This window comes from Solenopsis invicta, chromosome 5 (assembly GCF_016802725.1).
Source record: "Solenopsis invicta isolate M01_SB chromosome 5, UNIL_Sinv_3.0, whole genome shotgun sequence".
NCBI lineage: Eukaryota > Metazoa > Arthropoda > Insecta > Hymenoptera > Formicidae > Solenopsis > Solenopsis invicta.
Window position 1 is genome coordinate 19,442,193 of NC_052668.1, and position 26,351 is coordinate 19,468,543.

At 34.3% G+C, this 26,351-nt stretch overlaps 5 protein-coding genes and 1 long non-coding RNA gene across 14 annotated transcripts; 2 read left to right on the plus strand and 4 right to left on the minus strand.

Annotated features, from left to right (window-relative positions):
* Positions 1-370: 370 nt before the first annotated feature.
* On the minus strand, positions 371-3,738 carry LOC105205653 (60S ribosomal export protein NMD3). Its single transcript, XM_011175076.3, has 12 exons — positions 3,488-3,738; positions 3,312-3,367; positions 3,054-3,188; positions 2,663-2,813; positions 2,467-2,601; positions 2,110-2,218; positions 1,865-2,015; positions 1,653-1,795; positions 1,436-1,587; positions 1,168-1,283; positions 758-940; positions 371-685 (listed from the first exon to the last, which is right to left on the minus strand). The coding sequence occupies exons 2-12, from the start codon at positions 3,356-3,358 to the stop codon at positions 514-516; spliced, it is 1,494 nt and encodes a 497-aa protein (XP_011173378.1). The 5' UTR covers positions 3,359-3,367; positions 3,488-3,738; the 3' UTR covers positions 371-513.
* Positions 3,739-3,894: 156 nt separating this feature from the next.
* LOC105205652 lies at positions 3,895-5,490 on the plus strand. Of its 3 annotated transcripts, none has more exons than XM_011175073.3 (3): positions 3,895-4,035; positions 4,128-4,617; positions 5,059-5,490. In XM_011175073.3, the coding sequence occupies exons 2-3, from the start codon at positions 4,194-4,196 to the stop codon at positions 5,235-5,237; spliced, it is 603 nt and encodes a 200-aa protein (XP_011173375.1). In that variant the 5' UTR covers positions 3,895-4,035; positions 4,128-4,193; the 3' UTR covers positions 5,238-5,490. The 3 variants fall into 3 exon arrangements, with proteins under 3 accessions (XP_011173375.1, XP_011173377.1, XP_039305807.1); XM_011175075.3 differs by having other exon boundaries at positions 3,897-4,035; positions 4,143-4,617; XM_039449873.1 differs by having other exon boundaries at positions 3,906-4,617.
* A 586-nt stretch (positions 5,491-6,076) lies between these two features.
* LOC105205621 (B-cell receptor-associated protein 31) lies at positions 6,077-8,204 on the minus strand. Its single transcript, XM_011175031.3, has 3 exons — positions 7,913-8,204; positions 6,970-7,293; positions 6,077-6,892 (listed from the first exon to the last, which is right to left on the minus strand). Exons 2-3 carry the CDS (start codon positions 7,238-7,240, stop codon positions 6,465-6,467), a joined length of 699 nt encoding a protein of 232 aa, XP_011173333.1. The 5' UTR covers positions 7,241-7,293; positions 7,913-8,204; the 3' UTR covers positions 6,077-6,464.
* Positions 8,205-10,715: 2,511 nt separating this feature from the next.
* On the plus strand, positions 10,716-22,327 carry LOC105205651 (coronin-2B). 6 transcript variants are annotated; one of them, XM_026131906.2, is made up of 10 exons: positions 11,093-11,232; positions 14,262-14,525; positions 17,363-17,560; positions 17,795-17,911; positions 18,348-18,662; positions 19,044-19,268; positions 19,335-19,544; positions 19,629-19,746; positions 19,918-20,144; positions 20,226-22,327. In XM_026131906.2, the coding sequence occupies exons 2-10, from the start codon at positions 14,508-14,510 to the stop codon at positions 20,418-20,420; spliced, it is 1,623 nt and encodes a 540-aa protein (XP_025987691.1). In that variant the 5' UTR covers positions 11,093-11,232; positions 14,262-14,507; the 3' UTR covers positions 20,421-22,327. The 6 variants fall into 6 exon arrangements, with proteins under 6 accessions (XP_011173373.1, XP_011173372.1, XP_025987691.1 ...); XM_026131907.2 differs by lacking the exon at positions 11,093-11,232 and adding an exon at positions 12,981-13,229; XM_026131908.2 differs by lacking the exon at positions 11,093-11,232 and adding an exon at positions 13,283-13,299.
* On the minus strand, positions 14,978-17,463 carry LOC113003243. The gene is made up of 3 exons (XR_005574888.1): positions 17,347-17,463; positions 15,576-16,819; positions 14,978-15,486 (listed from the first exon to the last, which is right to left on the minus strand). It is a non-coding gene; the product is annotated as an uncharacterized LOC113003243 (long non-coding RNA).
* LOC105195122 (U-scoloptoxin(05)-Sm1a) lies at positions 22,323-25,997 on the minus strand. 2 transcript variants are annotated; one of them, XM_039449704.1, is made up of 3 exons: positions 25,546-25,997; positions 23,935-24,081; positions 22,323-23,505 (listed from the first exon to the last, which is right to left on the minus strand). In XM_039449704.1, the coding sequence occupies exons 1-3, from the start codon at positions 25,613-25,615 to the stop codon at positions 23,288-23,290; spliced, it is 435 nt and encodes a 144-aa protein (XP_039305638.1). In that variant the 5' UTR covers positions 25,616-25,997; the 3' UTR covers positions 22,323-23,287. The 2 variants fall into 2 exon arrangements, with proteins under 2 accessions (XP_039305638.1, XP_039305637.1); XM_039449703.1 differs by lacking the exon at positions 23,935-24,081 and adding an exon at positions 24,840-24,995 and having other exon boundaries at positions 25,546-25,977.
* Between the last annotated feature and the right edge of the window lie 354 nt (positions 25,998-26,351).

Consider the following 26,351-nt stretch of genomic DNA (forward strand, 5'->3'; position numbering starts at 1 on the left):
AACTGATATATATTTTGATCAAAATGTATGTAAAACATTAAACAAACATGTTTTCGCGCGATTACATTGTATACGTACATATTTATCGTGAATAGCGGACTTTTTCTATACGTTCGAATTTTGTAATTATAAATTATGTAATTTACTCGGACTTTAACGTAGTTTTGCATACTATAGTATTTAATTAATACTAATGTATCTAATCAAACTTAAATTTAAATAATAATGTTAATAATTGACGAATAGCTATTTTATTGTGATATCGAAGTAAAAATCATCAACTTACTAATTTTATTTTTTAATATTTTTATTGGTTATTTATATTTTTATTTATACATAAAATATATCGTTAAGACAATAAATTGAACGATTTTTATAGATAAAAATATGCTATTGTAATTTCATAGTAATCAATTTATACACGTGCTATACAACGCAGATGTTTTTACAAGATCGCCAATACATTTCTCAGACATATATATATATAAAAAGATTATTTTAGTCACGTATACTTCAATCTTCGATTACAAGATCGTCCATCATTTCTTCGAGTGTAATCTGCGGAATGCTCGGATCTATCTCGTTAGTATCAACTGGGATGTGTTTTCGAATATCTCTATATATATTAATATTTTGCCTCAATTCTGGATCTTCTTCCAGCTCGTCAAGGAATTCATTATATTCGCTGTAAAATATAATTATGAAACAATTTGCAGTACGCAAACTTACGGGTTTTATACATTGTTTTTCAACATACTTATTTTCTGTACTCATGCTGGCTACTTCGTCAGTAATATGCTTCAACTTCCACACTCGTGCTTTGCGACGGGCCGCCTTGTTGTGGTTGTAAAACTTCTTTACCAAAACAATATCGGGTATTAAATCTTCAGATAGTTTCTCGAAATTGGTATCGTTAATATTACTCTCTTTCAGAGTATAGCTGCAATAAACAAATACAAAACAAAAACTTACATATGCTTTTATAAAATATTTATCCTATCGTAATAACGTAAGCTACATACATACGCAAATACACATATTAGTAGCTTCAAAAAAATTTTAGATATAAATTTACTTATTTTTGCATCATAAATCGAAAATTTTTTAAAGTTACTAGTATTACATATACAAATTTATTTTTAAATTATTATCGATTACATAACTCACCCAAGTACTGAATCGCCTGGTTTAAGTATATGGCCTAAATGTGTACGTGTGTGAGTTGGATTATCATTTATCCCCAATTCAGATGCTTTCACTAGCCATGCATCCGCTATAATATGCTTTAAAAAAAAAAAAGTTTAGCTTGAATGAATTGTGTATTAAATTTCTCATGTTGATAGAAAGATAAATTATCTTATCTTCTTAACTTAAGTGATATAGATTATTATAGACAATCATGTTTGAGTAGAAATAATACAGGCAGAAAACTTACTTTATTAGAAATAGATCCTTGTCCTGGGAAAATTTTTCTATCTTTATTTTTTATTGGTTCAATATCCATCACAATATACTCTGTTAGTTGTTTTGGATCGCATATACTATTGAAGTTATTTCTCCAGTAGACAGTCGCACTAATTTCAGCAACTAAATAAAACATGTCACTATGTAGTATCAAATTATTTGAAATTAATACTAATATCACAGCTTACTTTGTCCTGATAAAAAGTCTATAAGGTGCACAGAATTTGTGATTCGATATACCAAACAAATAGGACTAATGCCACCCAATTGTTGAGCCAATTTTCGTGGTAGACAGACTACACTATCCTTGGAAAGTGGAACAATCTCAACGCTGTAAATGGTACAATAAAAGAGTTAAATAAAATCGAAATAAAACACAAATATGTGCTGCATATAATACCTGAATGTAAACTTGTAATTGTATAAATTACTATGACAATCGTGTGAAATTAATTTCTTTGAATGATTGTAGTGGCATGGCATGACCGTCATTAGAAAATCAACCATTTTTCTAGCTGTAGCTTCGTTTGCGTAAAAGAAGTCTAGACCGTCTGTAAACGTTAGAATATTTTATATATCTGTCACACGTGTACACAACAATATATTATTAGCATCGAAAAGGCTTTTGTGAAACGCAATATTTACCATGAATAGGTTTTATACCCAGTGTATGCTCATGTGCTTTATGTTTCAATATCAACTGTTCTAAATAATAAAAGGTTTTCTTGTTTGTTGCTCTCTGTCGAACTTGTACCTATAAGAGACAAGGTGAAACCATATACAGGGTGATTATTAATGAATGACCACACTTTTTACCATAGGAGCACGCATTCGTAATTTCTAATATAATAATATGTTAGAAATACGTAAATACGTCGGTAAATCATGCTATGATAAAAAGTGGGGACATTCATTAATAATCACCTTATATATACATATGTATAATCATTCAACTCAATTGCGAATTTTTCTCTTCTAAATTTTTTTTTTTTTTAAACTTACACATGCACGCCAATAGTCTTTAGCTTCTACACGGTGACAGTCTTCACACATCTGATGATTGACGACATATTCAACTACAAATACTTGCTGCAGGACTGTCCCACCAAGTACTTCTGCATGAACAGTTAGTTTTACCTAAAAAAAATATAGATATGATAAAATGAAAATTTACTTGTATCATCTATACAAAACTCACTTTCAATCTTTTGGAATGTGGTTCGGTCCATACAAAACTGGCGTCTATCAACTTCACGCGATTCAATCCCTTTAACTTTTTCAAGCACAGCGACAAGAGTTCCTTGGATTCCAGTGCAGCATGAATCCAGTCAGCAGGTGGCTGAAGATACCTGATAATGAACATAATATTAACTTAAACAAATTAATATATTTTGATACATTTCAAAAAAATTTCTTGATTGTTTTTTTACTTCATATTTATCAACATTTAATTATATATATCAACTTTAATTAAAAATATTTTTCTATAAGTAGGTTTATACACCATTAATTATGCTACATTCTCATAGCTATTTATTTGTAATTTATGTCAAAGAGTATTTAAATAATTTTATTTAAAAAATATATACCTTTCACAACTTTTGCAAAACTGAATGGTTGCTTGTTTGGGGATGCCCTCAGTAATGTCGACGTGCGTACGCAGGCATCCTACACACATATTGGCAGGATTTGGTTCAATAAGAAGCCCACATTCACAGCAGAGGCTACGGGTGAAGATATAAATTCACATTTATATGCTTGCGAGAATCATTGTTATCTTACGAGACAATAAATATTTATAAAATTTATATAAAATATCTTACAAAATATATTACACATATACATACATCATTCCTTTCTTCTGTGCTTCATCAGGAACTTCAATGTACTCCATTTTATGCGCCTGCAATTAAAAAAGATAAGAATTTAAGCATGCTCCATATTCATCTTCTTGTGGAAAAGTTTATCTCTTCAATCATTAAAATTCCAAGTTTGAAGACAAAAAGTACGTATTATACATTACCTCCACACCAGATCGTATCGTAGATAAAAAAATTTATGTGCTCTTTTGACAAAACTTTCCGCTTACAGGGACTGAATAAAAAACTTTGCTTGTGAAATTATTTATAACATTCTACTTCGAAAAACGTGAAGATTATCTAAAACTCAAGCACCTGCTAGCAGCGTGGAGGCAAAAATTTAAAGCCTAACCTAAAAATCGCAATACAGTTAACCTCGTTATGTTGCATCACGAATAGATCGAAATTTTCATGTCTCGAGATACGCGGTGAATTTATCCAATCGCGACGATCAGGCATGAGACGTCTTTATGCCAATTGGTCAGATCTCGAGATTTCGATTTTTATCTCGATATGAGACACTTCGATAGAACTCGCCTAACTTCACGTTGGAAGGCGATCAATCGCTGTGCCGCTATATTCACTCGAATCAGTGCGATTAGCGAAGCCGTCGCGTGGGAGAGCGTTGGAAGGCATGGTCCGAAGTATTTATGTAACTTCATTTTGATGAAGCGGAAAACGGCTGGTCGCTGTCAACGGACCAGGACACGAGGTAAATAAGTCTTATCATACCTGGTGACGAAGATAACGACGTTGACGCGGCGGCGGAAGCGGCGCAGAAACGGAGAAGACGAATCGGCGAAGTGGGTTTTCTTGCAGACGGGCGAAGTCACGAGGTTCTTCGCGGGCCGCTGAGTTAGGATCCCGAGGATGGGCTCCGGCCAAAGCGCCCGCAAATTGACCATCTCGAACGAGGAGGAAGTCGGGGTGATCAAGGTCTCAAACGCGATCGTGCAACGTCTCGCCCAGGGAGAGAGGACGAGGGCCCGCGGCGAACCATCGTCAGAGGCGAGATCCGGCGCGCCTCCGATCCAACAGTCGGCACCTTCTGGTGTAACGACTGTCTCGCCTCAAGCCAGCCAGGAAGCGACGCCTGGACAACCGGTGTATTATTATCCGGAGTTAACAATGTCCGCTCTTCAAATGCAGCAGCAGATGGAAGAGGAGTTGAAGCGACAGGATCAGTATTGGCAGAGGCGTTTAAGGAATCTGGAGGACGGTTATCAGAGGATCAATCGCGTCTTGGAGGACGAATACAAGAAGGCGGCTAGTGAGACCTCCGTCGCTAATCCTGGTGAGCTTAGATAGCATTTAACAATTTCATTTATTCTTTAATTCGAGTTTGCTGAACAGATTTAATTGCATTCCGCAAAAAAGCAATAATTTAGTCAATAATTTAGTGTTTAATGACTCCTTGATATGATTAATTGATATACATAGATCCAGTAAAAAACTGAAGATGAGAATCAATCGCGAATAAAAGATTATTAAGTAATTCTTCAATACTTTAGTAAGAATACTTCAATAATTCAAGAATTATATAGGTACTTAGCTGCTTTTTTTGACTTGAATACAGTCTTAATAAAAAATATATGTAATTTAATAAAATAAATTTCTTGATAATTTATAAATATCATTATAATAAATTATATTAATAACACAATACTTTGTACTAAATAATACTTTTATGCACTGTAGCAGCTTTCCAATTTAATATAAATATGTATCATTACAGGACAGAAAATTGCAGATATTCAAAATACAGTGCAACCATGCTTGGAGAACAGTAATAAAGTCCTAAAGTGTTTCCAGGATCATCCCAAGGAGACTCTTAAATGTTCGAACTTGGTGGAAGAGTTTTCTCATTGTGTCTGGAATGTGCACTACGCACGCATGATCGAAACGCGTTCGTAATATGTTCTACTTGCGCGTCTCGTGGATAACATCTCAAAAAACATTTAGTCGAAAAATAATAAATTGTACATCAAAGTGTATTGCCTAAAATGTTTATCTCAGCAGAATTGTCGCTGATGGAAAGTAGTGTAAAGTGAAGAGTACACGAGAAAAAAAATGTAAAAAATATATGAATATTGTAATTTATAATAAAATGGTAATTGTTACATGAGCGAGATAAATATTGTTAAACATTAAACAGAAAGTACATTTATTAATAGTGTTCAATCTATCCAATCAGTCTAATCAATAGTATATTTTATTAATTCTCTATTTTATAGTACATATTTTATAATGTCGAAACATGTGTACTAAAATACCGATGTTATGATTATGCAGGAAAGACACGCGAAGGCCCACTGGAACAACTTATTTTGAGGTTCTTATACATTTCTATTTATAGATCAAAATGTATATCTACAACATAATCCAGGGTATATGACCTAAACGAAGGCCTACAATAGCACAGCACACAAAGTGTAGATGTATATGTATGTATATGTACACGTGTGTGTCTAATATAAATATATATATATATATATATATATATATATATATATATTTGTATGATTAGTAAATATAAAACGAAAAATATTGCAAATGCCAAGGTTGGAAGTATATTCGAAATATATTGTCTAAAATGTATGTAAAATATATATTCTATTTATACATTATTAATACTTGCCGAATAGCGTGCAGTAATCAATTATTCTTGTGCAGTACAAAATAATAGTTGATGGACAAGAACCCTATCATCAAAATTTGTACTTTTTCAAAAAAAAAAAAAAATACAAAGCAACTATAACAAAAACTTTAATTTATAGAATTCTTAGAATTACATTTGTTAATGATAATATAAGTAACGAATCAAGAAATATATCACGAATTAAGAAAGACTGATATGGACTTTGTCCACACAGGACAGCGCACAAAGTTGGAAAGAGGATGTACAGTGTATCATGAGGCACATAACACCATCACACAATACTAATATTTGTATACAATCTTTCTAACGAAAGTATATAAATGTTTTAATATCGTAAAATGTGACTCCCGTTTAAATAATGCATATTATGTAATACAGATTATGTAATATAACGTTACAAAAGGACAACTTTTCATGGACAAAAGAATTTATGAGCAAATAATGATTAGGAAAAAACAGGTAAATGAGAAAACCTCAATTGTTTAATCAGTTTTCTTATCACTAGATTGCAAGAGTTTCGCATGTTCCTTAGTCAAACGATCATATTCCTTTGTAAGCGATTCCGCCTGTGATTTTATCGCTTCTTTATCCTTCTTTTCCTTAGTCAAATTGCTCTCGAGGTCCTGATTCTTAGCTTGTAATTCCTTAATTTGACTTTTCAGTTCCGAGACGGCTTTATCGTGCGCCTCGTTGGAGTCATTCTGCAAACTCTCACCAATCGTTCTCTGGGACAACAGACTCCTAGCTGTTGTCGTCGCAGATTGAGCCTGTCGCATAGCCGCTTCATTTTGCGCGAGCAAAGAAGCTTGGGCAGAGATTAGGTTGACAAGACGGCGTATCACCAAACTCAAGAACAATGCAAAACCAGATATATAGAAATTCCTCTGTGCACGAAACAATCTCATGTTTTCTGAAAAAATAAATAAGAATAAAATTAAATATACAAAAAAATACAAAAGGACATTATACATATATAATATCATTCACCTTGCATTTCAAGGTTCAATTGATGACGATCTGTGTGATCCAAGCTCGAGGAGTATTTCCGCATCTCTCGAATGGCATCCAATAGAAAGAGGATTAGGACACCCAACAAAATCACAAAGTAAATGGAAGCCTGATTATTTATACTTTGTAAGAACCGAGACTTGAAGAGCTTTTGCCATCTCGTCGGCGAAGCTACTGGCAATACTAGGAGAAGAACAATCGCAATCTCGATATAGAGAAAACCAGCAATGAGCGTCCACTGTAGACTCATGTTTGTTTTTTACTCTTCTGTCCTTATATATATAAATATATCTGCCAAGATATCTGGAAAAAAATGATGAAACACAAGTGACAACATAATTATTATATTTCAAGATCTTGAAAATCTCAAATGTTGATAAAAATTTCTTTTTATTGGAAGAACCTTTCATCCTTCCAAAAAACGCGGCATAACACCTACTTTTCTAGTATTCGCGAAATGCCTGCGCAACAGTATTACATGTATAAAAAAAAACCGTTATTCACATCGCCACGATAATAACACTTCTCGAGGAGTGCGTGCAATCAGAATCGACAGGATGACACGCGGATTTTGCAAAGGCTCGTTCGTGACGCAACGTCATTTTATGATGAACAAGGAGATTCGTAAGAATCTCATTGATTAATTTGATCGTCCTCGAAGCTTGGACTGTCATGTTTCGCGCGCATAGAACGAAACATACGTTAATTGCTACGTAAAATGATTCTCAAATCAATTCGGACATTGGAATCGTTGATTCCTTGGCACGTCTCTTTTTCGAAATAACATGTACGCGATATATTTTATATAGCTACTTAGCAACGAATATATAACGATATATTTATACGCTGGCGCCCGGGTGATCGGCTGCGGCGGCGAATTTCACTTGTCAGTTATCGCTGATGCATTCGATAGGATTCTTACATGTTCGTTCCGAAAGGATAACGGCGAGAAAACTAGGACACGTCGATCCGCAGCGACTTCTGCGACGTGCCAGGAGCTGGCTCAAGTAGGCTCAAAGTACAAGATATGACTCTAACAATAAGCAACGTCGTCAGCGGCTTTTATAAATAAACCGTATCCCGTGACGTCACCTGGATTCTCCGCGAAATACATGGATCTCTCTCGTTCCTTGCTTCTCCCTCTCTCTTCCTCTCTGTCAGGGTATGGACATAATGGCGACATAAATGGAAATCACGTGAAATTGGTTTGTTCGCGTTGCTTAAAATTGCCTAAAGCTCAATAATTTTTGTGCTTGAAACGAGATAAAATATATATTTGAGCATAGGAGAAAGAGAAAGAGAGCGACAATACGAAGACATTGAGTGCAAAAAGTGCAAGCAATGTGAGAACAGACCTAATGCTGCTTTTACATTGCCGTAATATTGTACGCGACAGCCAATCGCTTGCAATTACGTGTCGATTGTTTGCGAAAAAACAGGAGATTAATTGGCTAAATTGTGCGATATTCTTTAACTGTTATGACCCTCATTAAATTATACATTGAGAATTGAGGATTGCGAATTGAAGAGTTTTTGAATTTGATCGAATAAGTTTAATTTTAATTCCTTTTGTTCTGATTGGTTAAATTCTATATATCAATTTTTTAATTTATTGAAATGAATGAACGAATTTAACAAACAAATTTAACAATTTTAATAAATCTTGAAGTTTACAATCATATATAAATGTACATGTACCTTTAGTATTATATTCATCTGTTGCAACAGTTTTATGATAAAGTGCAAATCCGCATTTACAACGATGTTATTCCTTTGCTATTAATTTTTTAATAAAAAGACAAAATACAAACTTATATAAATTTTTAATTTTTGTGATACTTTATCGTAAAAATTTCTTCCATATTTTTTGTTTCTCTATTATAATACCGTCTTAGAATTCCAAACGATTATAATACATATGTATTTTTACGTGATTTATTTGAATATATACGTATATAGTATAGAATAAATCGTTTTGTTTTATTTGTTCAATTTTTACTTATTTTCTAGAATTATTGCGGTCTTATATAAAAAATTAAAAAATTAGATGGAAAGAAAGATTTATAGCATCTCGCCATATTTTTACGTTTAATACATATATTTTCAATGAGGATGTACATTATTTAATATTAAGTTATTATTATAAATAATAACGAGAAACATTTCGCATTCGTTGACGAGAAGTCATAAAAGCAGCCAAGAGATTAATTTCGTATTATAAGATAGGTTACGAGAGAGTTCAATTTGCAGTTGTTTGCAGTCGTTCCGGGAAGAAATCCGGGATTTCGGGCTCGAGAAATCGCTCCTGATACGCGGGGATCATGCAGAGCAAAGAGGTATGAGGAAGTAAACTAATACTTACCCCGTTTTATTCACTTCCTATTTTACCGACTCTCGATGACGGCACCGTAGATAATCGAGTGTGTTTTTATGATTAATTATTGACGCCGTTATCGAGAGTCGGTAAAATAGGAAGTGAATAAAACGGGGTAAGTACTAGTTCACTTCTTTATACCTCTTTGCTCTGCATGATCCCCGCGTATCAGGAGCGATTTCTCGAGCCCGAAATCCCGGATTTCTTCTCGGAACGATTGCAAACCGAACTCTCTCCTAATAATATTAAACGGAATTAATTAATCTCTTGGCTATTTTTATGATGACACTACCACCTTAACGAATGCTGAATGTTTCTCGCTATCATTTAATAATAATTTAATATTAAATAATATACATCCTTATTAAAAATATACATATTAAACGCAAAAATATGGCGAGACGCTATAAACATCTAATCTTTTAATTTTTAATTTAAGACTGTAAGAGTCAAAGAAAATAAGTACAAAATGGGAAATAAAACAAACTGATCTACTTATTATTTAACCTAAAAATAAAATTCAATTTTTATGAATTCTATACATCCAAATAAATCACGAAAAATACATATGTATTTTAATCGTTTGGAATTCTGAGACGGTATTATAATAAAGAAGTATGGTAGGAATTATTATAATAAAGTATCACAAAAACAAAAAGTTTGTATAAGCTTGTATTTTGTCTTTTTATTAAAGAATTAATAGCAAAGAATTAACAATGTTGTAAATGTAGATTTGAACTTTATATAATAACAGCAGTTCCAACAAATAAATAAAATAGATGATTGTACCTAGCGTAAAGATCTTGTTAATCTTTTCTATAGTTTTAATATATCATAGACTCATCTGTTTAGTAAGATATATTGTAGACTCATTTATTATATAAAAATAATGGAACCTAAACCTTAAATCACGTTAATTTTTTTGACACAATGTTGTGTACTTATAGAGTTTTAATTAAAAAATTAATTATTTATTTAAAGTATTGTATTTTTCATAAATAATAATTTAAAAACAAAATGAACAATGAAAATAAAATAACACGATCAATTTTAAATTAGCTATTATTAATCGGTCGATTAAGCTAATCGGAATTGATAGAGATCGGCTCTTGGAAATCGATAATAAACAATTTTCTTAGCTTGAATTTGCTCGACCAATCGTAGGATTTGCTTTGCAGAAATATCAACAAAATAAAGTACCATCGATCGAAGTCCCTAGATAGCGCAATTTCTAATTGGATCGCATTCGCCATTGTGCCCATGGCGCTATCGGCCCATCGGTCGCGAGGGTCGCGAGAGTCGCGAGAGATATGAATCCGCCATTAGTATACGCGCGTGGAAAACCGCTTGCCTTGCGTCATGGCTTCTGTGTTTACATGCGGAACGTCAATTACGTCAAATCGATACCGTGTGTACACGCACGAGTGCGTTTGACCGTCGTCGGGTCGCTGACGCTGGCTGACGCTGCTCGGAAGGTGCTCGCACATGCTCGCACACGTGCCTGATTTGCCGTGATACGATTAATAAGCGGCGAATGTGCCTAGAAGGGTTGAAAGGGGAAAGAGGGAGAGAGTGAGTGGAGCGAGCGGCAAAGAAACGACGCCGGCAAGGTGATGGACCGTACGTAGTTCCGTTCCGACGCGACGGCACTGGACGGCATTGAACGGCACTGGACGGCACTGGACGGCACTGAGCAGAGCCTCGAGGATAGATTCGCGCCCAGAGCTGGGTCTATGGGATACAACATCGTCAGCTGGGAGATGATACGCACGAGGGAAGAGAAATTGAGTTTCGACTGCAGCGAAGATCAGCACAACATCATGAACAACATGGTAGACGCGAGGGCCTGTTACAAGCCCAGCGGCAAAGTGAGTGTCGCGTTTTAAACGCGAAGTCTGTTTAAAGCAACCACGCGTCCGTGGTCACAGTCCGGAGCGACTGCCAATTCAATTTTCGATCAATCCAATCGGCGGAGTCGTTTCCAGTAAAATTTTTCGCTGCCCAACAAAGTAACGTGAATAGAATTGGTTATATTTATCTTTCATTTGACGCATAGATGGAAAGATCGAATTTTAACGACAATGAATTTTCTAATCAAAGATTCTGCAAATGACAGAAAATTAATAAGTACATGTTATTTTGTTAGCACGAATAAAATTAATTCTCTAGTGTTTGCAATACATTAATACAAGTGTTGATAAGTTAATTGAGAGTTAATAGAAGTTGCAGAGAGATATTTTTATACAAGAGATTTTTGCATGCAGATCCCTGTAATTTGCCGTAAATTGCGTATGGCTTTGCGTTAATCGTGTAAACGATAATCTCATCTCCATAGAAGTCTGATTCGGCTGCTGTATAAATTTCATGTTGTGTACAGGCAAAGGAATGATTTTGAATTGTTGTGACGATAGCATTTGGTTTTGCACACAATAGAGGAATATTAAATATTAGGAAGATTAATTAAAATGTTAGAATCAGTTTTCTCAATGAATATTTAACGTAATTTACAATGGATGTAAATAAGATGTAAGACATAAATGTATAATACGAGACATAACTTATTATTTGTCTACAGTATCCATTGAGAAAACTGTTTCTAAAATTTTTATTCCTATTCCTAATAATATTTAATATTCTTCTATCGTGCGCAAGGTTTTTCGTATCAAATCATTGTCTTAGGTATCTGTCTGTTTTGTAGCACTCTTGTTACAATGTGGTGTGTGCATGTGAAAAGTGGTTTTTCGCCTCTTCAGAACTCTCACAGAGTAGAGTGCAATAGCGAGTTCCACGTAGTAAAAAGCGCTGTAAGATCACTGGTAAATATTCATTCATCTGACTCTTTGTCATGCCACTTTTACATTCAGAGATATGTAAAGCTGTGTAAAAATGTACCTTGGAGGATAAACGTTCAGGTTCGTAATATTTCATGCTGATTTATTCATCAAAATTTTGTCCCTGACCCTGTGATGTATCTTTTACCTAAACATAAGTAAATGAATTTCGAATTATGTTTCGAGTTTTATGTAAGGACTGGACTGAATCAAGTCATTCAATAGTTGAAAACTTATTACAGTTTTTAAAAAAATTAACTAACTAAATTAAGTGAGTCTTAACTCTATTAAATAAATTTTGTAAAACTATTTTTCAAAGTTTAAAGTTTTTCAATGATTTAAAAACTATAGTGAACTAATAGACTTTGAAAAATTTTATTAGGTTTTTGAAAGATACACAAATTAAGTAGACCTTATTCAGTCTAGGTTCTTTATTACGTAATTGATAAATATAATTAATACATATCAAATTCACAATAAGTCAATATGTTGAAGAGAGTGTCATATTTCTATTTCTCTTTCTACATGTTTCTCGTGAGTCATCGATGCGTAGCGGTAGAAATGAAACGGAAGACAGAGGTGATACGCTTGGAGTCCACTTGCAACTTGATTTGTGTTGCTAAATCGAGACAGCGGTCATAAAAGTGTATCAAGCTCTCAAACGTAGGTCAATATTATTGATAGAGATACGCCTCGGGGAGTCTCGTTGCTACTGTTGCTGAACGAGCGCGAGGCCCTACGTGACACTACAACAGGCAAGTAACAGGCAACGGGCAACAGGCGTCAGGTTCTGCGAGCACTGAACACTCTACCAGCACTAGATAGTCACTCTCGCCTTTGTCAGTGGAAGCGGAACGACTGGCGTGGTCATACGTTCGCTCGATAGCGCTCGGCTCTCGCGCTGGTAGCTCTCGACAGTTCTTCTTTTCTGTGCGACGAGCGTGTGTCGGTCGATCTCGTAATCGCTTCGCTGTTACGACTGTTGTACGGAAAAGGCGAAGAGACGCAGGTTGCTCGCCATGGCGCATCCCTGTGTACGTATCGCAATTTAAAGCTCCGCAGACGGTTCTGCGTCTGCCGAAAGAGCCAAATTTTAGTGTATCCGTACGTATCCTAATTATTTTCTTCGACCACTTTGGTTTCGTAATACCTCTGCCCTAAAAAGACTGACCGGTGAATTACGTCGCTTCGCACGTTGAAAAAAAAAAAACTTGTTAGCTTAATTAAATTTTTCTTGATTAAATTTCTGTAGTTTAAGTACTTGTGTACTTTGACTTTGAGTCATGTATATAAATACTTTTGAACTGACGACATTCAATCGAGTTGAAATATTTCATTTCAAGTTAACACCTTTTTTTTTTTTCCCCTCAATGTACTCGAGTCGAAAGTAAATGACATTTTCCGAGTAGAGACTCGACGACGTGTCAATGAGAAAAACTGGCGATACCGGTCTGAAAGAGACGGCAGCGTTTTAATACGTTTTAACTCGAAGCTGTATGATGTATAGCCCATATGGCCCGGATTATCTAGCGTGTGTGATATAAGCTATCAAAGAAAGCTCTATCATCTCCTGCCTGCACCACCACGACGAGTCATTAAACGTTTGATCACGTCGTTTACGAGCAAAGTGTCAATGACTAGATATTTTAACGACTTGGAGCTTGATAATTAGCGAATGGCCTTCGATCGGAGGTGAAGTTTTTTGTTTTTCATTGAATCGTACTCGCCGATAGAAAACTAGGATCATTTGAGGATTTTGAGGATCTTCCTGAGGAGGGAATTAGAGGGAAAGTGGTTGTTACACTCAGAAAAGAGAGAAGATCTCGTTAATAGAATCAGTCGCTGTCTCGGTAACGACGTGATCGTCGCGATAACTCTGCCCCAGTCTAATTACGCGAATTAGTCCCCACCATTCTCTCTTAGCCACCCCGAGAGTCTACTTTAGTTACGTACTCGCGGAAACTGCGAGCGGCCGCGCTTTGACGCGCCGCGCGATTCGAGCTTACTTGTATGATTTTATGAGTTGCTAATTAGACGCGTGTCTCATTTTCCTTTGTTTCTTTTAGTAAGCGCGGCGTGAGAGAACGACTCGTGTAATTGGTTGCAATATCCACACCAGGCTCTCTTTTTCTTCTTTCTCTACCTATATCTTCTTTCCCCTCTCTTTATTTCTCCAACTACCTGCACATGCATGGGTCCTGGCTTGTCGATTACCGCGTCCCCGTTGTGCACTGGCGACGATCGTCTCATCGCGCACGTGTTCTCGTCGAGCACCGGCTGTCCCGGACACCAGATCCCGATTAACGTCAAACATGACCAACAATAGACAGGTGAGTACCATCTCCTGCGTAGAGCGAGAATCAAAATCGGAGGGAAACGTGCTGTTTTTCAGCTGGAACATGTATCGAGCTTGTAATTTGTATGAGAGATCAGCTTTGAATTATCACACTTTAAAGTGGAGCTTATAGATCTTGAGCGTGGGGAATAGTTTCCAGGTTATTGACCTTATAAGCGCTACAATGTTCCTGGAATATTATTAAAACTTCAAATAATATTACAAAATAATAGTCGGAGAATATTACATTTTTTAATATTTTAGCAATATTGTATTAAATGTTACATGTCCGCTTCATGTAATATTCGTGATATTTATATTATTTTAATATCCGTGGAATATTATGAAAATGTTTTACGAATATTACTTTGTTCAAAAATTAATATGAATTATTATGCATAAAATAAACTTATAATTATTACATTTAAAAGTTATAATATTCCCGATAATTTAAATTTAAACTATTCAAGTAAATAACGTTATTTATTTCTCATATAATATTCTTATAATATCGGATGACTTTTTATTAATATTAAATAATATTGTAGCGCTTATAGGGAACCTACTCCAGTTAAAAGTTGATCCCAAACTCCACCAGGATTATGCTTTTTTATGCACGTTAAGTGGATTGTCTAATTTTTTAAGTGGCTATGAAATTTGACCGAAATTTCGTTAAAATCTATCCTTTTTTTTTTTCTTTAATTTACATGTCAAAATTTCATGTACGTCTTTCCCTTCGTAACACAGTTCATGCGTAGAAAATATGAGGATGTAACATACCGCATCCTTATTGCATTACCTACGTAGTAACGAGTAAACCACAACGTTATTACATAATGTACCGGTTATTGATTTTGATTACGATACCATGCACTTTTAACACACGGGGTGTCCCAGATCTACCAAGCAGTCTTCCGCCTACATTTTCTTCGATCAATTTCGATTCGATTTTTTTTCTGAAAAAATGACAGTCATTTTTAAATTACAAATCGATTTTCGTGAGCTAGATTCGTGAGCTAGATGCAGAGCTTTTATATAACTTTACATGAATTTTTATTCCAAATTAGCATCATAAAAAAAGTCCACGGATGAAAAATGGGCTCGCATAGATCCGGAAGATTTTGCACGTCTCCATTTCCGAGCAAAGAATTTCGGTGTCGATCTTTTCGCCGCGATTCTTACGCAGTCTGCTTGATTCGATCTTTTTTTTTTATGGGAAAAAGTCGCATAATTCGATTTAACTCACCGCGCTACACTGCACGCGCCAGTAAAATTATGTCGATTCACACAAATTCAAGAGATTTCACATTCGCGCAACGTCAATTAGCCACAACCGCGTGTGACTCATCGTTGTTTCTCCTATGGCACAATTGTTTCGAGATAAAAAAAAATGTATATATATATATATATATGAGTTAAAAAATAAAATAATACAAATAAGTAGGAAAGAGTCTTATTTGATTAAAACTGGATCTTAGATGTTTTTTAGTATCAGTATTATTAAATTGAATATCAAATTAATTCTATTTGTGTTATTGCTATTTTAACATTGGTTAAAACTGCGTTTCAAGATTGAAAAGTAATCTGCGCACAGTATTCACAGAACTGGAAAATTTATATAATTTTACGCAGAAACATTAGACACTAATATCCAACTCCGATGAAATAAGGCTCTTTTCTACATAATTATATTAGTCGTGATTATCTAGTTTCACTTACTATTGTTTAAAAATAGAATCTTTGTTTGAAAGGAAAAATATAATACTTGCTCGAGTATTCTGCTTTTAAATTCGCATACAAAATAAACGGAACGAAGAAGATATCGCAATTATTGTAACATCATGTAGCGTTTTGCTCGCCGGCGTGGTTTAATTATCGTGCATGATTTCACGCGAGGAATACGAGCGCATGGGAAGCGCGTTATAGGTGTAACTTGACGTTCTGTGCAATCTCCCGATCGTTATTTTTACACCTTATTGCGCATTATTCTTTCCGCGTCGATTCCTCGCAAGCTCTATCCTTTTGAAAACATTCGCTGAAAAATCTGCAATTATCAACCGATAACAAAATACCTATATTTTTGTTCATGATTCCAGTAGCTTTCCTTTTCACGGTTTCTGAATAAGAGAGAGTTCTCCCGAAGATCGTACACATGAATGGTATATTTCTCTTTAATTTTTTTTCTTCGAAATCGTCGCCAGCATATACATCATGTGCATTCCGTTTTTTATGGGTTTTTTTTTTGGCATGAGATTACGATAAATTTTCACAATGTTATTCCAATGGACTCTGTAATCAGAACATATCGAAGAATTTAAGAGTCTACAGTTTAAAAGAATTGAAAGGAGTCACACAACTTTGTATATATGTATATATATGTATATTTTTTTTAACAGGAGATTTTGGCATTGCCATTTTTAAAATAAAATAATAAAATTTGACAAATAAAAATAATAGTGTATCATTTAAAAATATTTTCTTTATAATATTGATAAACATTGATATGAAAAAAGTTGTTTAGAATAAGGATTTAAATTTAGCATATATTTTCATTAGTGTAACGTATGTTTAAAAAAAAATTGTATAATTCATGAACATTTCATACTTTGAACACGGCAAAATTTTATTTTTTAATTCTCCCAAAATGTTCTTTAAATTTAATTATCTTCTTTTATAAATAATTTTTTTTTAATTCTTATATTTTATTTGCTATTAAATTATTTAAAACTTTCAAATAAAACTCAATACAACACATATTTTAGAAAGTTATTAAAAAAAGTATACAATCAAAAAATTTGAAAAAAATATATAAATACTATATTATGTTCGCAGTCATGGTTCCGTGGCGTTCGAAGCAGCAAGTTTCGGCACGTCTACGGTGTGCCAGCCAAGAGGGAGAAATGTTACGACAACATCAAGATCACGAAGAACGCCCACGATTCGCAATTCTGCGCTGTAAATCCCAAGTTCCTGGCTGTCGTGACGGAAGTCGCGGGCGGTGGGGCATTCCTAGTATTATCGTTGGATCGCGTGAGTTATCTTTGCTTTATCGATTATTGATCCTTTTCTTGCGCAAAAATACACGTATTAGCCAATGTGACACTACCAGCCTGAGAAAATCAATTCAGAACGTTCTTCGCAAATATTTCAATCGTGTCACAATAAATATCTTGTGATTATTTACAGATTTCCATATAGTATTAGCATCGCATTGTTTCAATTAATATTATAGTAATAACATGAATTATTTTCTCAATGTTACAGACCGGTCGTCTTGACTTCAACGCCAGCCGAGTAACTGGACATACCGGTCCCGTTTTGGACATCAAATGGAATCCGTTTAATGACAACATCATAGCGTCTTGTTCCGATGATTGCACTGTAAGACATGTTTTGCATATCAGTTGGAGAGCATCTCCACATACATCTTCAAAGCTCGCAGAAAATTCCTGTATACATAGAATGTAGACTAGCGATCCAAAGTTTATAACATATAGTTACTATATTTAACCCTGGAATGCTACTGTGAATCTTCACTCAAGTGCCAATTTAAATTTGCTACAAATTTGGTTATTAAAATTATGACACACAACTTAAAATAACATTTAATAAGATTTTTTACATTAGGTGTTAATTATTCCGACACCTTGAAATCTATACAATTGCAAGATCAAACACATGCATATAAAAAAGTGTAAAATTCTTGAGTATGTGGGTGAACTTTTACCCTGAGTAATGTCAATGTAAGCAAATCATATGAGTAGTATTCCAGGTTGGAAATGAATGGAATTACGATGATTCGGATCTTTATCTTTAGATAAAATTATGGCATATACCCGATGGCGGACTGTCGAGAAACTTGACCGAGTGGCTGGTAGAGTTACAAGGGCACAAGCGTCGCGTCGCTTATATCGAGTGGCATCCAGTAGCGGAGAACGTGCTCTTCAGCGCCGGCTTCGATCATCTCGTTATTGTATGGGATGTAAATAGATGTGAGGCAGTGAGTGTCATCGATAGGCATCCCGATGTGATTTATAGCATGTCCCTGAATCGCGATGGCAGCTTGTTGGCGACCACTTGCAAGGATAAGAAATTGCGCGTCTTTGAGCCGAGGTCCGGTATCGTAGTTTCGGTAAGGAATCGTTCAAATTTACGATTGTAAATGCATCTATTTAATTTTATAAGTCTCGAATGTCATTTTGAATATCCTGTATAACTGCAAATATAGAAAAAAAAAAATTTTTAAATAAAGCTACAGGATAAAATCAAAGAAAGTTAAAGAATCTAGGATGAGTCTAACGATAAGACAAATTACGTAGATTAAAGTTTAAAACAGCATTGCTATATTTTTCATTAGGCTAGTTAATCTCGGTGTAGAATATTGTATTGTAGGAATTGAAAATCTTTTCGAAAGACAAAACATGTATCCTTAAAAAAATATATAAATCGTCTTTCCGCTAAAAATTATATTTTCTTTTTATTAAATTTTACATTTAAACTTGAAATTTAACAGGAAGGGGTATGTCACGCCGGCACAAAAGCGAGCAAGGTAGTATTCCTTGGTAGTTCCGGACGTCTTTTAACTACTGGATTTAGCAGACATTCGGACCGACAATATGCGATATGGAGTCAACATGATCTAACTGTTTCATTGACGTGTGAGACGATAGATTCATCGAGCGGAGTGGTTTTTCCATTTTACGATAATGACACTAATATGGTGTTCTTAGCCGGGAAGGTAAGAACGCATGATATGGTATAATATGAACTATTTTAACATTTACCGTGTCTTTGCTTCTCGCAGGGCGATGGCAACATTCGATATTACGAGGTAGTTAACGAAGCACCTTGGATGCATTATCTCAGTCAATTTATATCTGGAAATCCTCAGAGGGGGTTGGGAGTGATGCCGAAAAGAGGCATTACTACCTCTTTATGTGAAGTATTCAGATTTTACAAGTTACATGCGACTCGTGGAATGTGTGAGCCGATCTCAATGATAGTACCACGGAAGGCAAGTTTACATGTTTAATTTTTTGAACTTTTGACAAATTTTTTGTTTGGAATTGCGTATTGAAAAAATTACTTTGTGTTATAGAGTGATCAATTTCAAGAAGATTTGTATCCTGATACAATTGGAACATGTCCCGCACTATCGGCTAGAGATTGGATCAGCGGCATGAATAGCCCGCCAATCTTAATCTCTCTCAAAACAGGTACTAATTTTTACACTACAATTATACATTACGAATATTGGACCATGCGACCAAAACATTATTTAGATTTTCTTCGAGCGAACTATTTTTTACTTTATTTTTATTTTCCATTAATGATATGTAATAAATATCTGTCAAAGTCACGTTAATACATATCACGCAATTTATCAGGTGGAAGTATTTCTACGCATAAGCCACGAGTATATAAGCCACCGCAATTGCCTGCTACCACCGATCTAAATAACAAAAAGAAATTTGCGTTCTTATCTACGGAAACGATACCGGATTACAGACCGGTGGAATTACACGATATGTCGGAAAAGAGTCAAAAGACATCCAGTAATCAAAGCACAAAATTCCAACAACTTCAGCAGAAGTTTGGAAATGTCGCTATACAGGTACACGCGTAACACATGTACATTATATCGTGAATTTTTTAGGTACTTTATATTAATTTAAAATGAATTTTTTTCTATCAGAAGAATATTATATCATCTTCGCTTAATGACAATAAAGTTATGGAGACTGTGGATGTTCCGAACAACGAAGCAGAACTTCGTTTGGCATTCGCTCGTCAAACCGACGAATTGAGACTGGTACGACGACAGCTCGCTAATAGCCAACTGCGTGTTAAGGAGTTAGAGGACCAAATACGAAAACTGCAGCGTCAATAAAATTTACAAGCTCACTTCAATATCGGCTTTGAATAAAACTCTTGCAGCTTTACTGCTACACGTGATTAGCAATCAATACTTAAAGTTTATAGAGTATTTACGCACCGTATTTAATAATTATAAAGAGCCTAAGCTTTGAAAACTTTGTACTAACGCGCTTAGGAGTTTTTAGCTTTGTCATATTCATACACAAAGGAATACTCGCACAGAACAATTTTTACCAACTTTTCTTAGAATATCTACAAATTTTTATGTAGAATAAAATTATCGTATTAATCACAAGAGGGAACAGAAACGTAGGCTGCATTTGTATATGAAAATTGTACCTGTTCACGCACACATTTAGGTGCGTAAGTTGGATATTAAGTTAAGAGAAGCACAATACTTCTAGACAAATGGCAGCATAAGGAGAATTTTCATGATGTTATTAGTTAAATAACATTTTACTTTTTGAAAACCGTATATTAGCATTAGTCTGTTAATTGTTTATTTTTTTCTATTGCTGTTTCCCATGTTTATTAGTTACTTAACTAATATATTATTTAATATATTGCTCCATCATTAGAAAGATATTTCTTTGCGTATTATCATGTTGATTATTATTGGTTCTATTTGCAGTATAAATCTATCTTTGCACAACATGTAAAATGAATTTTGTTGTCAATTATAATAATATGCTCTACAAAGCTGCTTTATGTGCGAGTGGACTAGCGTATTGATATATTAAGCATTTTGCTATCGCATACATTTTTCACTGCCATCCACTGCCGTGATGTCGATGGTAATAAGATCTCCAAATTTATGCAGTGATGATACCTAATAAATGTCACGATTAATAAAGAAAAAAAAATTAACGTAAAATTTCTTTTTATACAATAAATGCACAGTATAACGTACGTGCGACTAACCAGATCATTGAGCAATGTACAATCTCAATGATATGATACAAACATGTAGCTCTATTTTTAAGAAACGCGACGTTTATCGCGAGTTAACGTCGGTTTAATTCACCTGAGCTAACTTAAAAGAGATACGATAGCAAATGTGTTAGAGCTTATATTTTTTAGTATTAGCCTTGTAGTTCTGAGAATCACATACAGAATTATATTTCTGCTTAATAACAGTAATCAAATCGTGTAATGATTTATATATACATTTACGTTTATATACGTATTTTTCATACAATTGTGCAATTATACCTTAGATAAATACATATAGTACCTGGATGCTACATCATCACATATCGCACTTGCGAGCATGAATTATTCGCAAAATATAACGAAGATAAAGCCTGAAACATTGATACATGTGACGTAGCATTCCCTAGTCTTTCTCTACTAGTTTACTTTGTAATCATCATTAGCTTTAATTACTCGTAAATAAGATATATTTCATTAAAACTCTTTTTTAGATATACAACTTCCTCGAGAGTATGAGGTTACATGTGTTGTATTAGACAATGCATTTTATAGGCAGTAAAATATTTGCGAGGTAGTTTGTAGCTATATTTTCGGTACTGATATTGGAAGCAATTTCTATGATACTTACAAGAAGATCAATTCGTTTTCGTGATAGACGTAACAAATTTATATAAATTTCGCTACGATTTATGAATTTATTTTTGATGCAGTGTCGTGACGCAATATGCCTGTATCGTGATTTATATGTAATATTTATACATGTCAATTAAATATATTATCGAGACCCAACCATATAATACCGTACACTAAACAAAAAAAAAAATACCAAAGAGCGTCACTATCTCTCAAATAACAGGCCAATTTATTGTCAGCGTGTATGCTTGTTAGAGAGATTTACGTACAAGGACAAGGAAGATACTGTATGTGTGATATATGGCAAGTAGGGATCTCATAATAAAAATAAAAGGAAAAAGTCATAAAATTGTATATATAAAACGTATAATTATTCATTAATATATATAAGCGAATATATCTTATTTGAAATTTCCTTACAGCAATCAATTTAATTCTACGCATTATACTGCTACATAGCAAAGATAAAAAAGTGCAATATATGTATCTCTTTGATACATTATAAAGTGTATCTTATTATACAATGCTCTTCTAGAATTTTGAGTCAAATGGACGGACGTACTTCTCATATATATATATATATATATATATATATATATATATATATATATATATATCTGATAAATTATATGAGTGTATCTTATTATACAATACACTTTTAGAATTATCTATTTATGAGTCAAATGGACGGATGTATTTCTTATTTCAGTTCAACCATTTTGTTAGAAGTAGTCTGTTACATCATTAAATATATGAAATATACAAAAATATTAAATATATAATAAAATATACAATGTACTAAATATGCAATTGTCCTAAAAATAATAAAATTGATTTCTAATCATACAATAAAAATATATTAAAAAGTATATAAGAAAAGAGAATCCTAAAACAATGATTTTCGAAATCTGGCTTGACAAAATTGAATGTGAACAAATTGTTAGCATATTCCTATAAAAATACATTTTTTAAATAGTTTCACATAATAAGTGGACGAATATGGAGAGATGAAAGATTTCAAATATTTCAATTAAAGATAAAACAATCCCATTATTAGACAAAATTATAAAAACTGAGCTAAGATTAATTGTGATATTTTACTATATCGATAAAAAATATCTCATATTTATGAATACCATTTATAAAAATTTGTGAAGTTTGAAATTGGCAGTGTTAAAAGATGAATTAAAATTTACTTTGATACTTAGATGTTTAGGTTTAAAGAGTCTTAGAAAAAGGCGCGAGATTCATTGACAACAATGAACAATAAATTTATCAGACTTAACTTAATTGTCAAGGCTCTCGGAGAAACTTCTACCTGTGAAACAGCTTTTTCCAAGCTACCACTAAACTCGCTGGCATGATCCATGTATACATTGCATTCGGCACGGAAGATATCGCTGAGTTGCATCCGTCATCGGAACACGTAAATACACAAGTACGATAGGTCAGCTTGTCACCCGGCTGTTTTACGAAGTCGCAATAGTTACCCATGTGCACAGATGAGCAAAATCGTTTTGTACCAATGCCACCTGTTTCCAGAGGTACAACGTTAGTTATGCACTACAATTGTTTTAAATATTACTGCTTAACTAGAGACTTGATAAACTTGTAATTTATTTTATTTTGAGATATGCGATTGCTCTATCTACAAGTTTGTTTATTAAAGCGTGTATCTTATAGATTTGTTAATTTAGATTTGGAAGTTAATTTCGAGAATGAGAGTGAAAAGCGGATTCTACATGTGCATATATACGTTTAGTCGATAAAATAAGCGTGATACCCATGACGTGCAGATACATTTTTTTTCCATATTTTTGTGAAAAATAATTAATATACATTTTCAAAAGATTTTTTTGGCTAGATTAATTTCAAAGACTGAAAAAATATAAGTGAATAATTCAGGTGGAAATACTCATGCACACGTGACGATAAAAAAAACACAATCTTGATATAAAAACCTCCATAACGGCCGATCGATTTGATGCAATAACGCGCCCCATACACGTGACTACAATTTCTCGGCACCAAGAAATTTTTAACCAATTCGCTATCCATGCATTTCCATTCATCCGCCGATGTGCACTGATAGCAATCCAAGGTCATCGCTTAATTAAGAAAGTAATAATTAAATTTCTAATCAAAACTACATGGCGATAGATGATACACAAGTTTCCCAATGATAAGTCATAAAACAATAATTATGAAGAAACTCTTGTATGTAGATACACGTCCTTAAAAAGAATGACCTACTGCAATGATAAAAAAATAGGGTTGTAGTTAGTAGATGGATTTTTTGCAACATGAAAGATCACTGGAATGCATTTTGTTTTATTTTTGTAACATAAAATGATAAGCATATATCGTTTATTTGCTACAATGAGATAACTCAAAAATGAACATTTTTGAGTTGTCTACATAAAAAAGGGAATTCTGATAAGAAATACACTGAGTAAAAAGCTAATAATACTTTTGTTCCTCTCAGTACAATCAGTAAATCCAATCGTCACATTAAAATTGTATTTAAAAATATTACACAATTGTATTGATTCAAAATATTCAAACTGAATATTTTGTCTTTTAACTTGTGTTGTTGCGACATATATATATATATATATATATAGATTATACAACTCAGTTTGTTTACAAATGCATTTCAATATCTCAAATGTATAAAAAATGTTCCAGAGAGTTGAGAAGGTCTGAAAAGAATTGGATTGTTTAATGCAGAATCCAGCCAGTATGTTCGATTAATCTCTGTGTGTGAAGCAAGATTGCTATAAAAGTTAGTATGACGTTTTCCCATGTTGCCACTGTGTTTCTCTCCCAAGCAAAGGCTGTACAAAACGTCTTTGTTGCTGTTTACCCTCGAAACGGCCTATATGCTTGACACAATACTGCGCTCCGTAAACATCGTCGCACGGCTTAGGCTCAAGATCATTGTCGCTCGTCAAGAATTCATTACACTGAAATGGGTATTCGCTGCTGACGCTGTTACATTGGTAGCACCGTATACTGTATCCTGAATAAAAATACCAATTCTATCAAATCACATGGAGGAGATGAAGGTAACATCAGCTTGTGTGGATCCCATTGCTTCATTGTGAGTCAAATGGAAAGAACAAATGATACGAACGCTACACATTTTACAATATAACGCAAAACAGAAAGATGTTATAGCTCTTCCATCAATTTTCCCAAAGCTCCTTCTACAAATTGGTTTTTATTCTATACATATTGTGACAAAGTTATTAACTAAATTTTTTAACTCGATTAAATCTAGTAGACAAATTTTTTTCTCGGTACATGTGTTGTATTTACTTCACACAAAATTGTACATTTCTAAAATCTAATATCAGTTATACAGACAGCAGTTGAAAATGAGTACATCTTTTTCCCCCCAAAGAAGAGTCAGCATCTTAACGTTCCTGACTCCGATGCCACTTGACTTTTCCGCGATATCCGTCGAAAGATTCGTTCCTCGTAATTGCGCTTAAAACGCGACAACTACGAGGAACAAGGAAAAGAGGATGATATGCCCCGCCCAAGGCGCGTCGTTGTGTTAACCTCACCTGTCTCCACCAGCAACGATAATACCGCCAGAAACGTGCACGTCGCGACGCACCGCTTCGCGACAGCCATTCCGCCGAGAATTGTAGCCTCGCGCTCGCGGTCTCCGGATCGCCCTTGCGTATGATCTTGATCGTCAACCCGATGATCTCTGACCCGCTCTGACCGTTTCCTCGTTTCGATCAGGACCACAGGCACACAGATCTGACAGATCTGAGATCACGAAAGCTGGATGTGACGTAAGTGACGCACACACAGCTCCAGACGCCGACGTTGAGAGAGACTCCTCTTCACTGCTCTTCACTCCAATGTGAAATTTACCGCGGTCTATGACGATAAAGACGTCGGAAAGTTGCGCTGAACCTAAACTTGGCTAAAGTCATGATGCAAGAAAAAAATGAGCAAAGATGAGGTAGGAAAGCGAAAATTCTTGAAACTCGTGAAGTTGCGCATTTCAAACGTGCGCTCGCTCTTGAAATTTTTAACAGTTGCCTACCCTGTCCGCCTTTAAAAATTCGCGCCTTGCGCATTGTATTTGTTTACTTTAGACTGGAGCAGGAGCATGGAGCATGGTGTCCATGGTGCAAATCGTCCACTCTTCTGTAAAATTCCCTTTTTTTCTTTTTTATTATAAGCAGCCTTTTGTTATCAATTTATTTTTATCAATTGTGCACTATAATTGAAATTATTGGACCAATTTCATAATCTCCGATTAACTGGATCGGTAGATTAAATTAAATTTAACAATAGTCAACTGCAAAATTAAAAATTAATCTCTAATTTTTTAAATTAAAAATTTAATTATTAA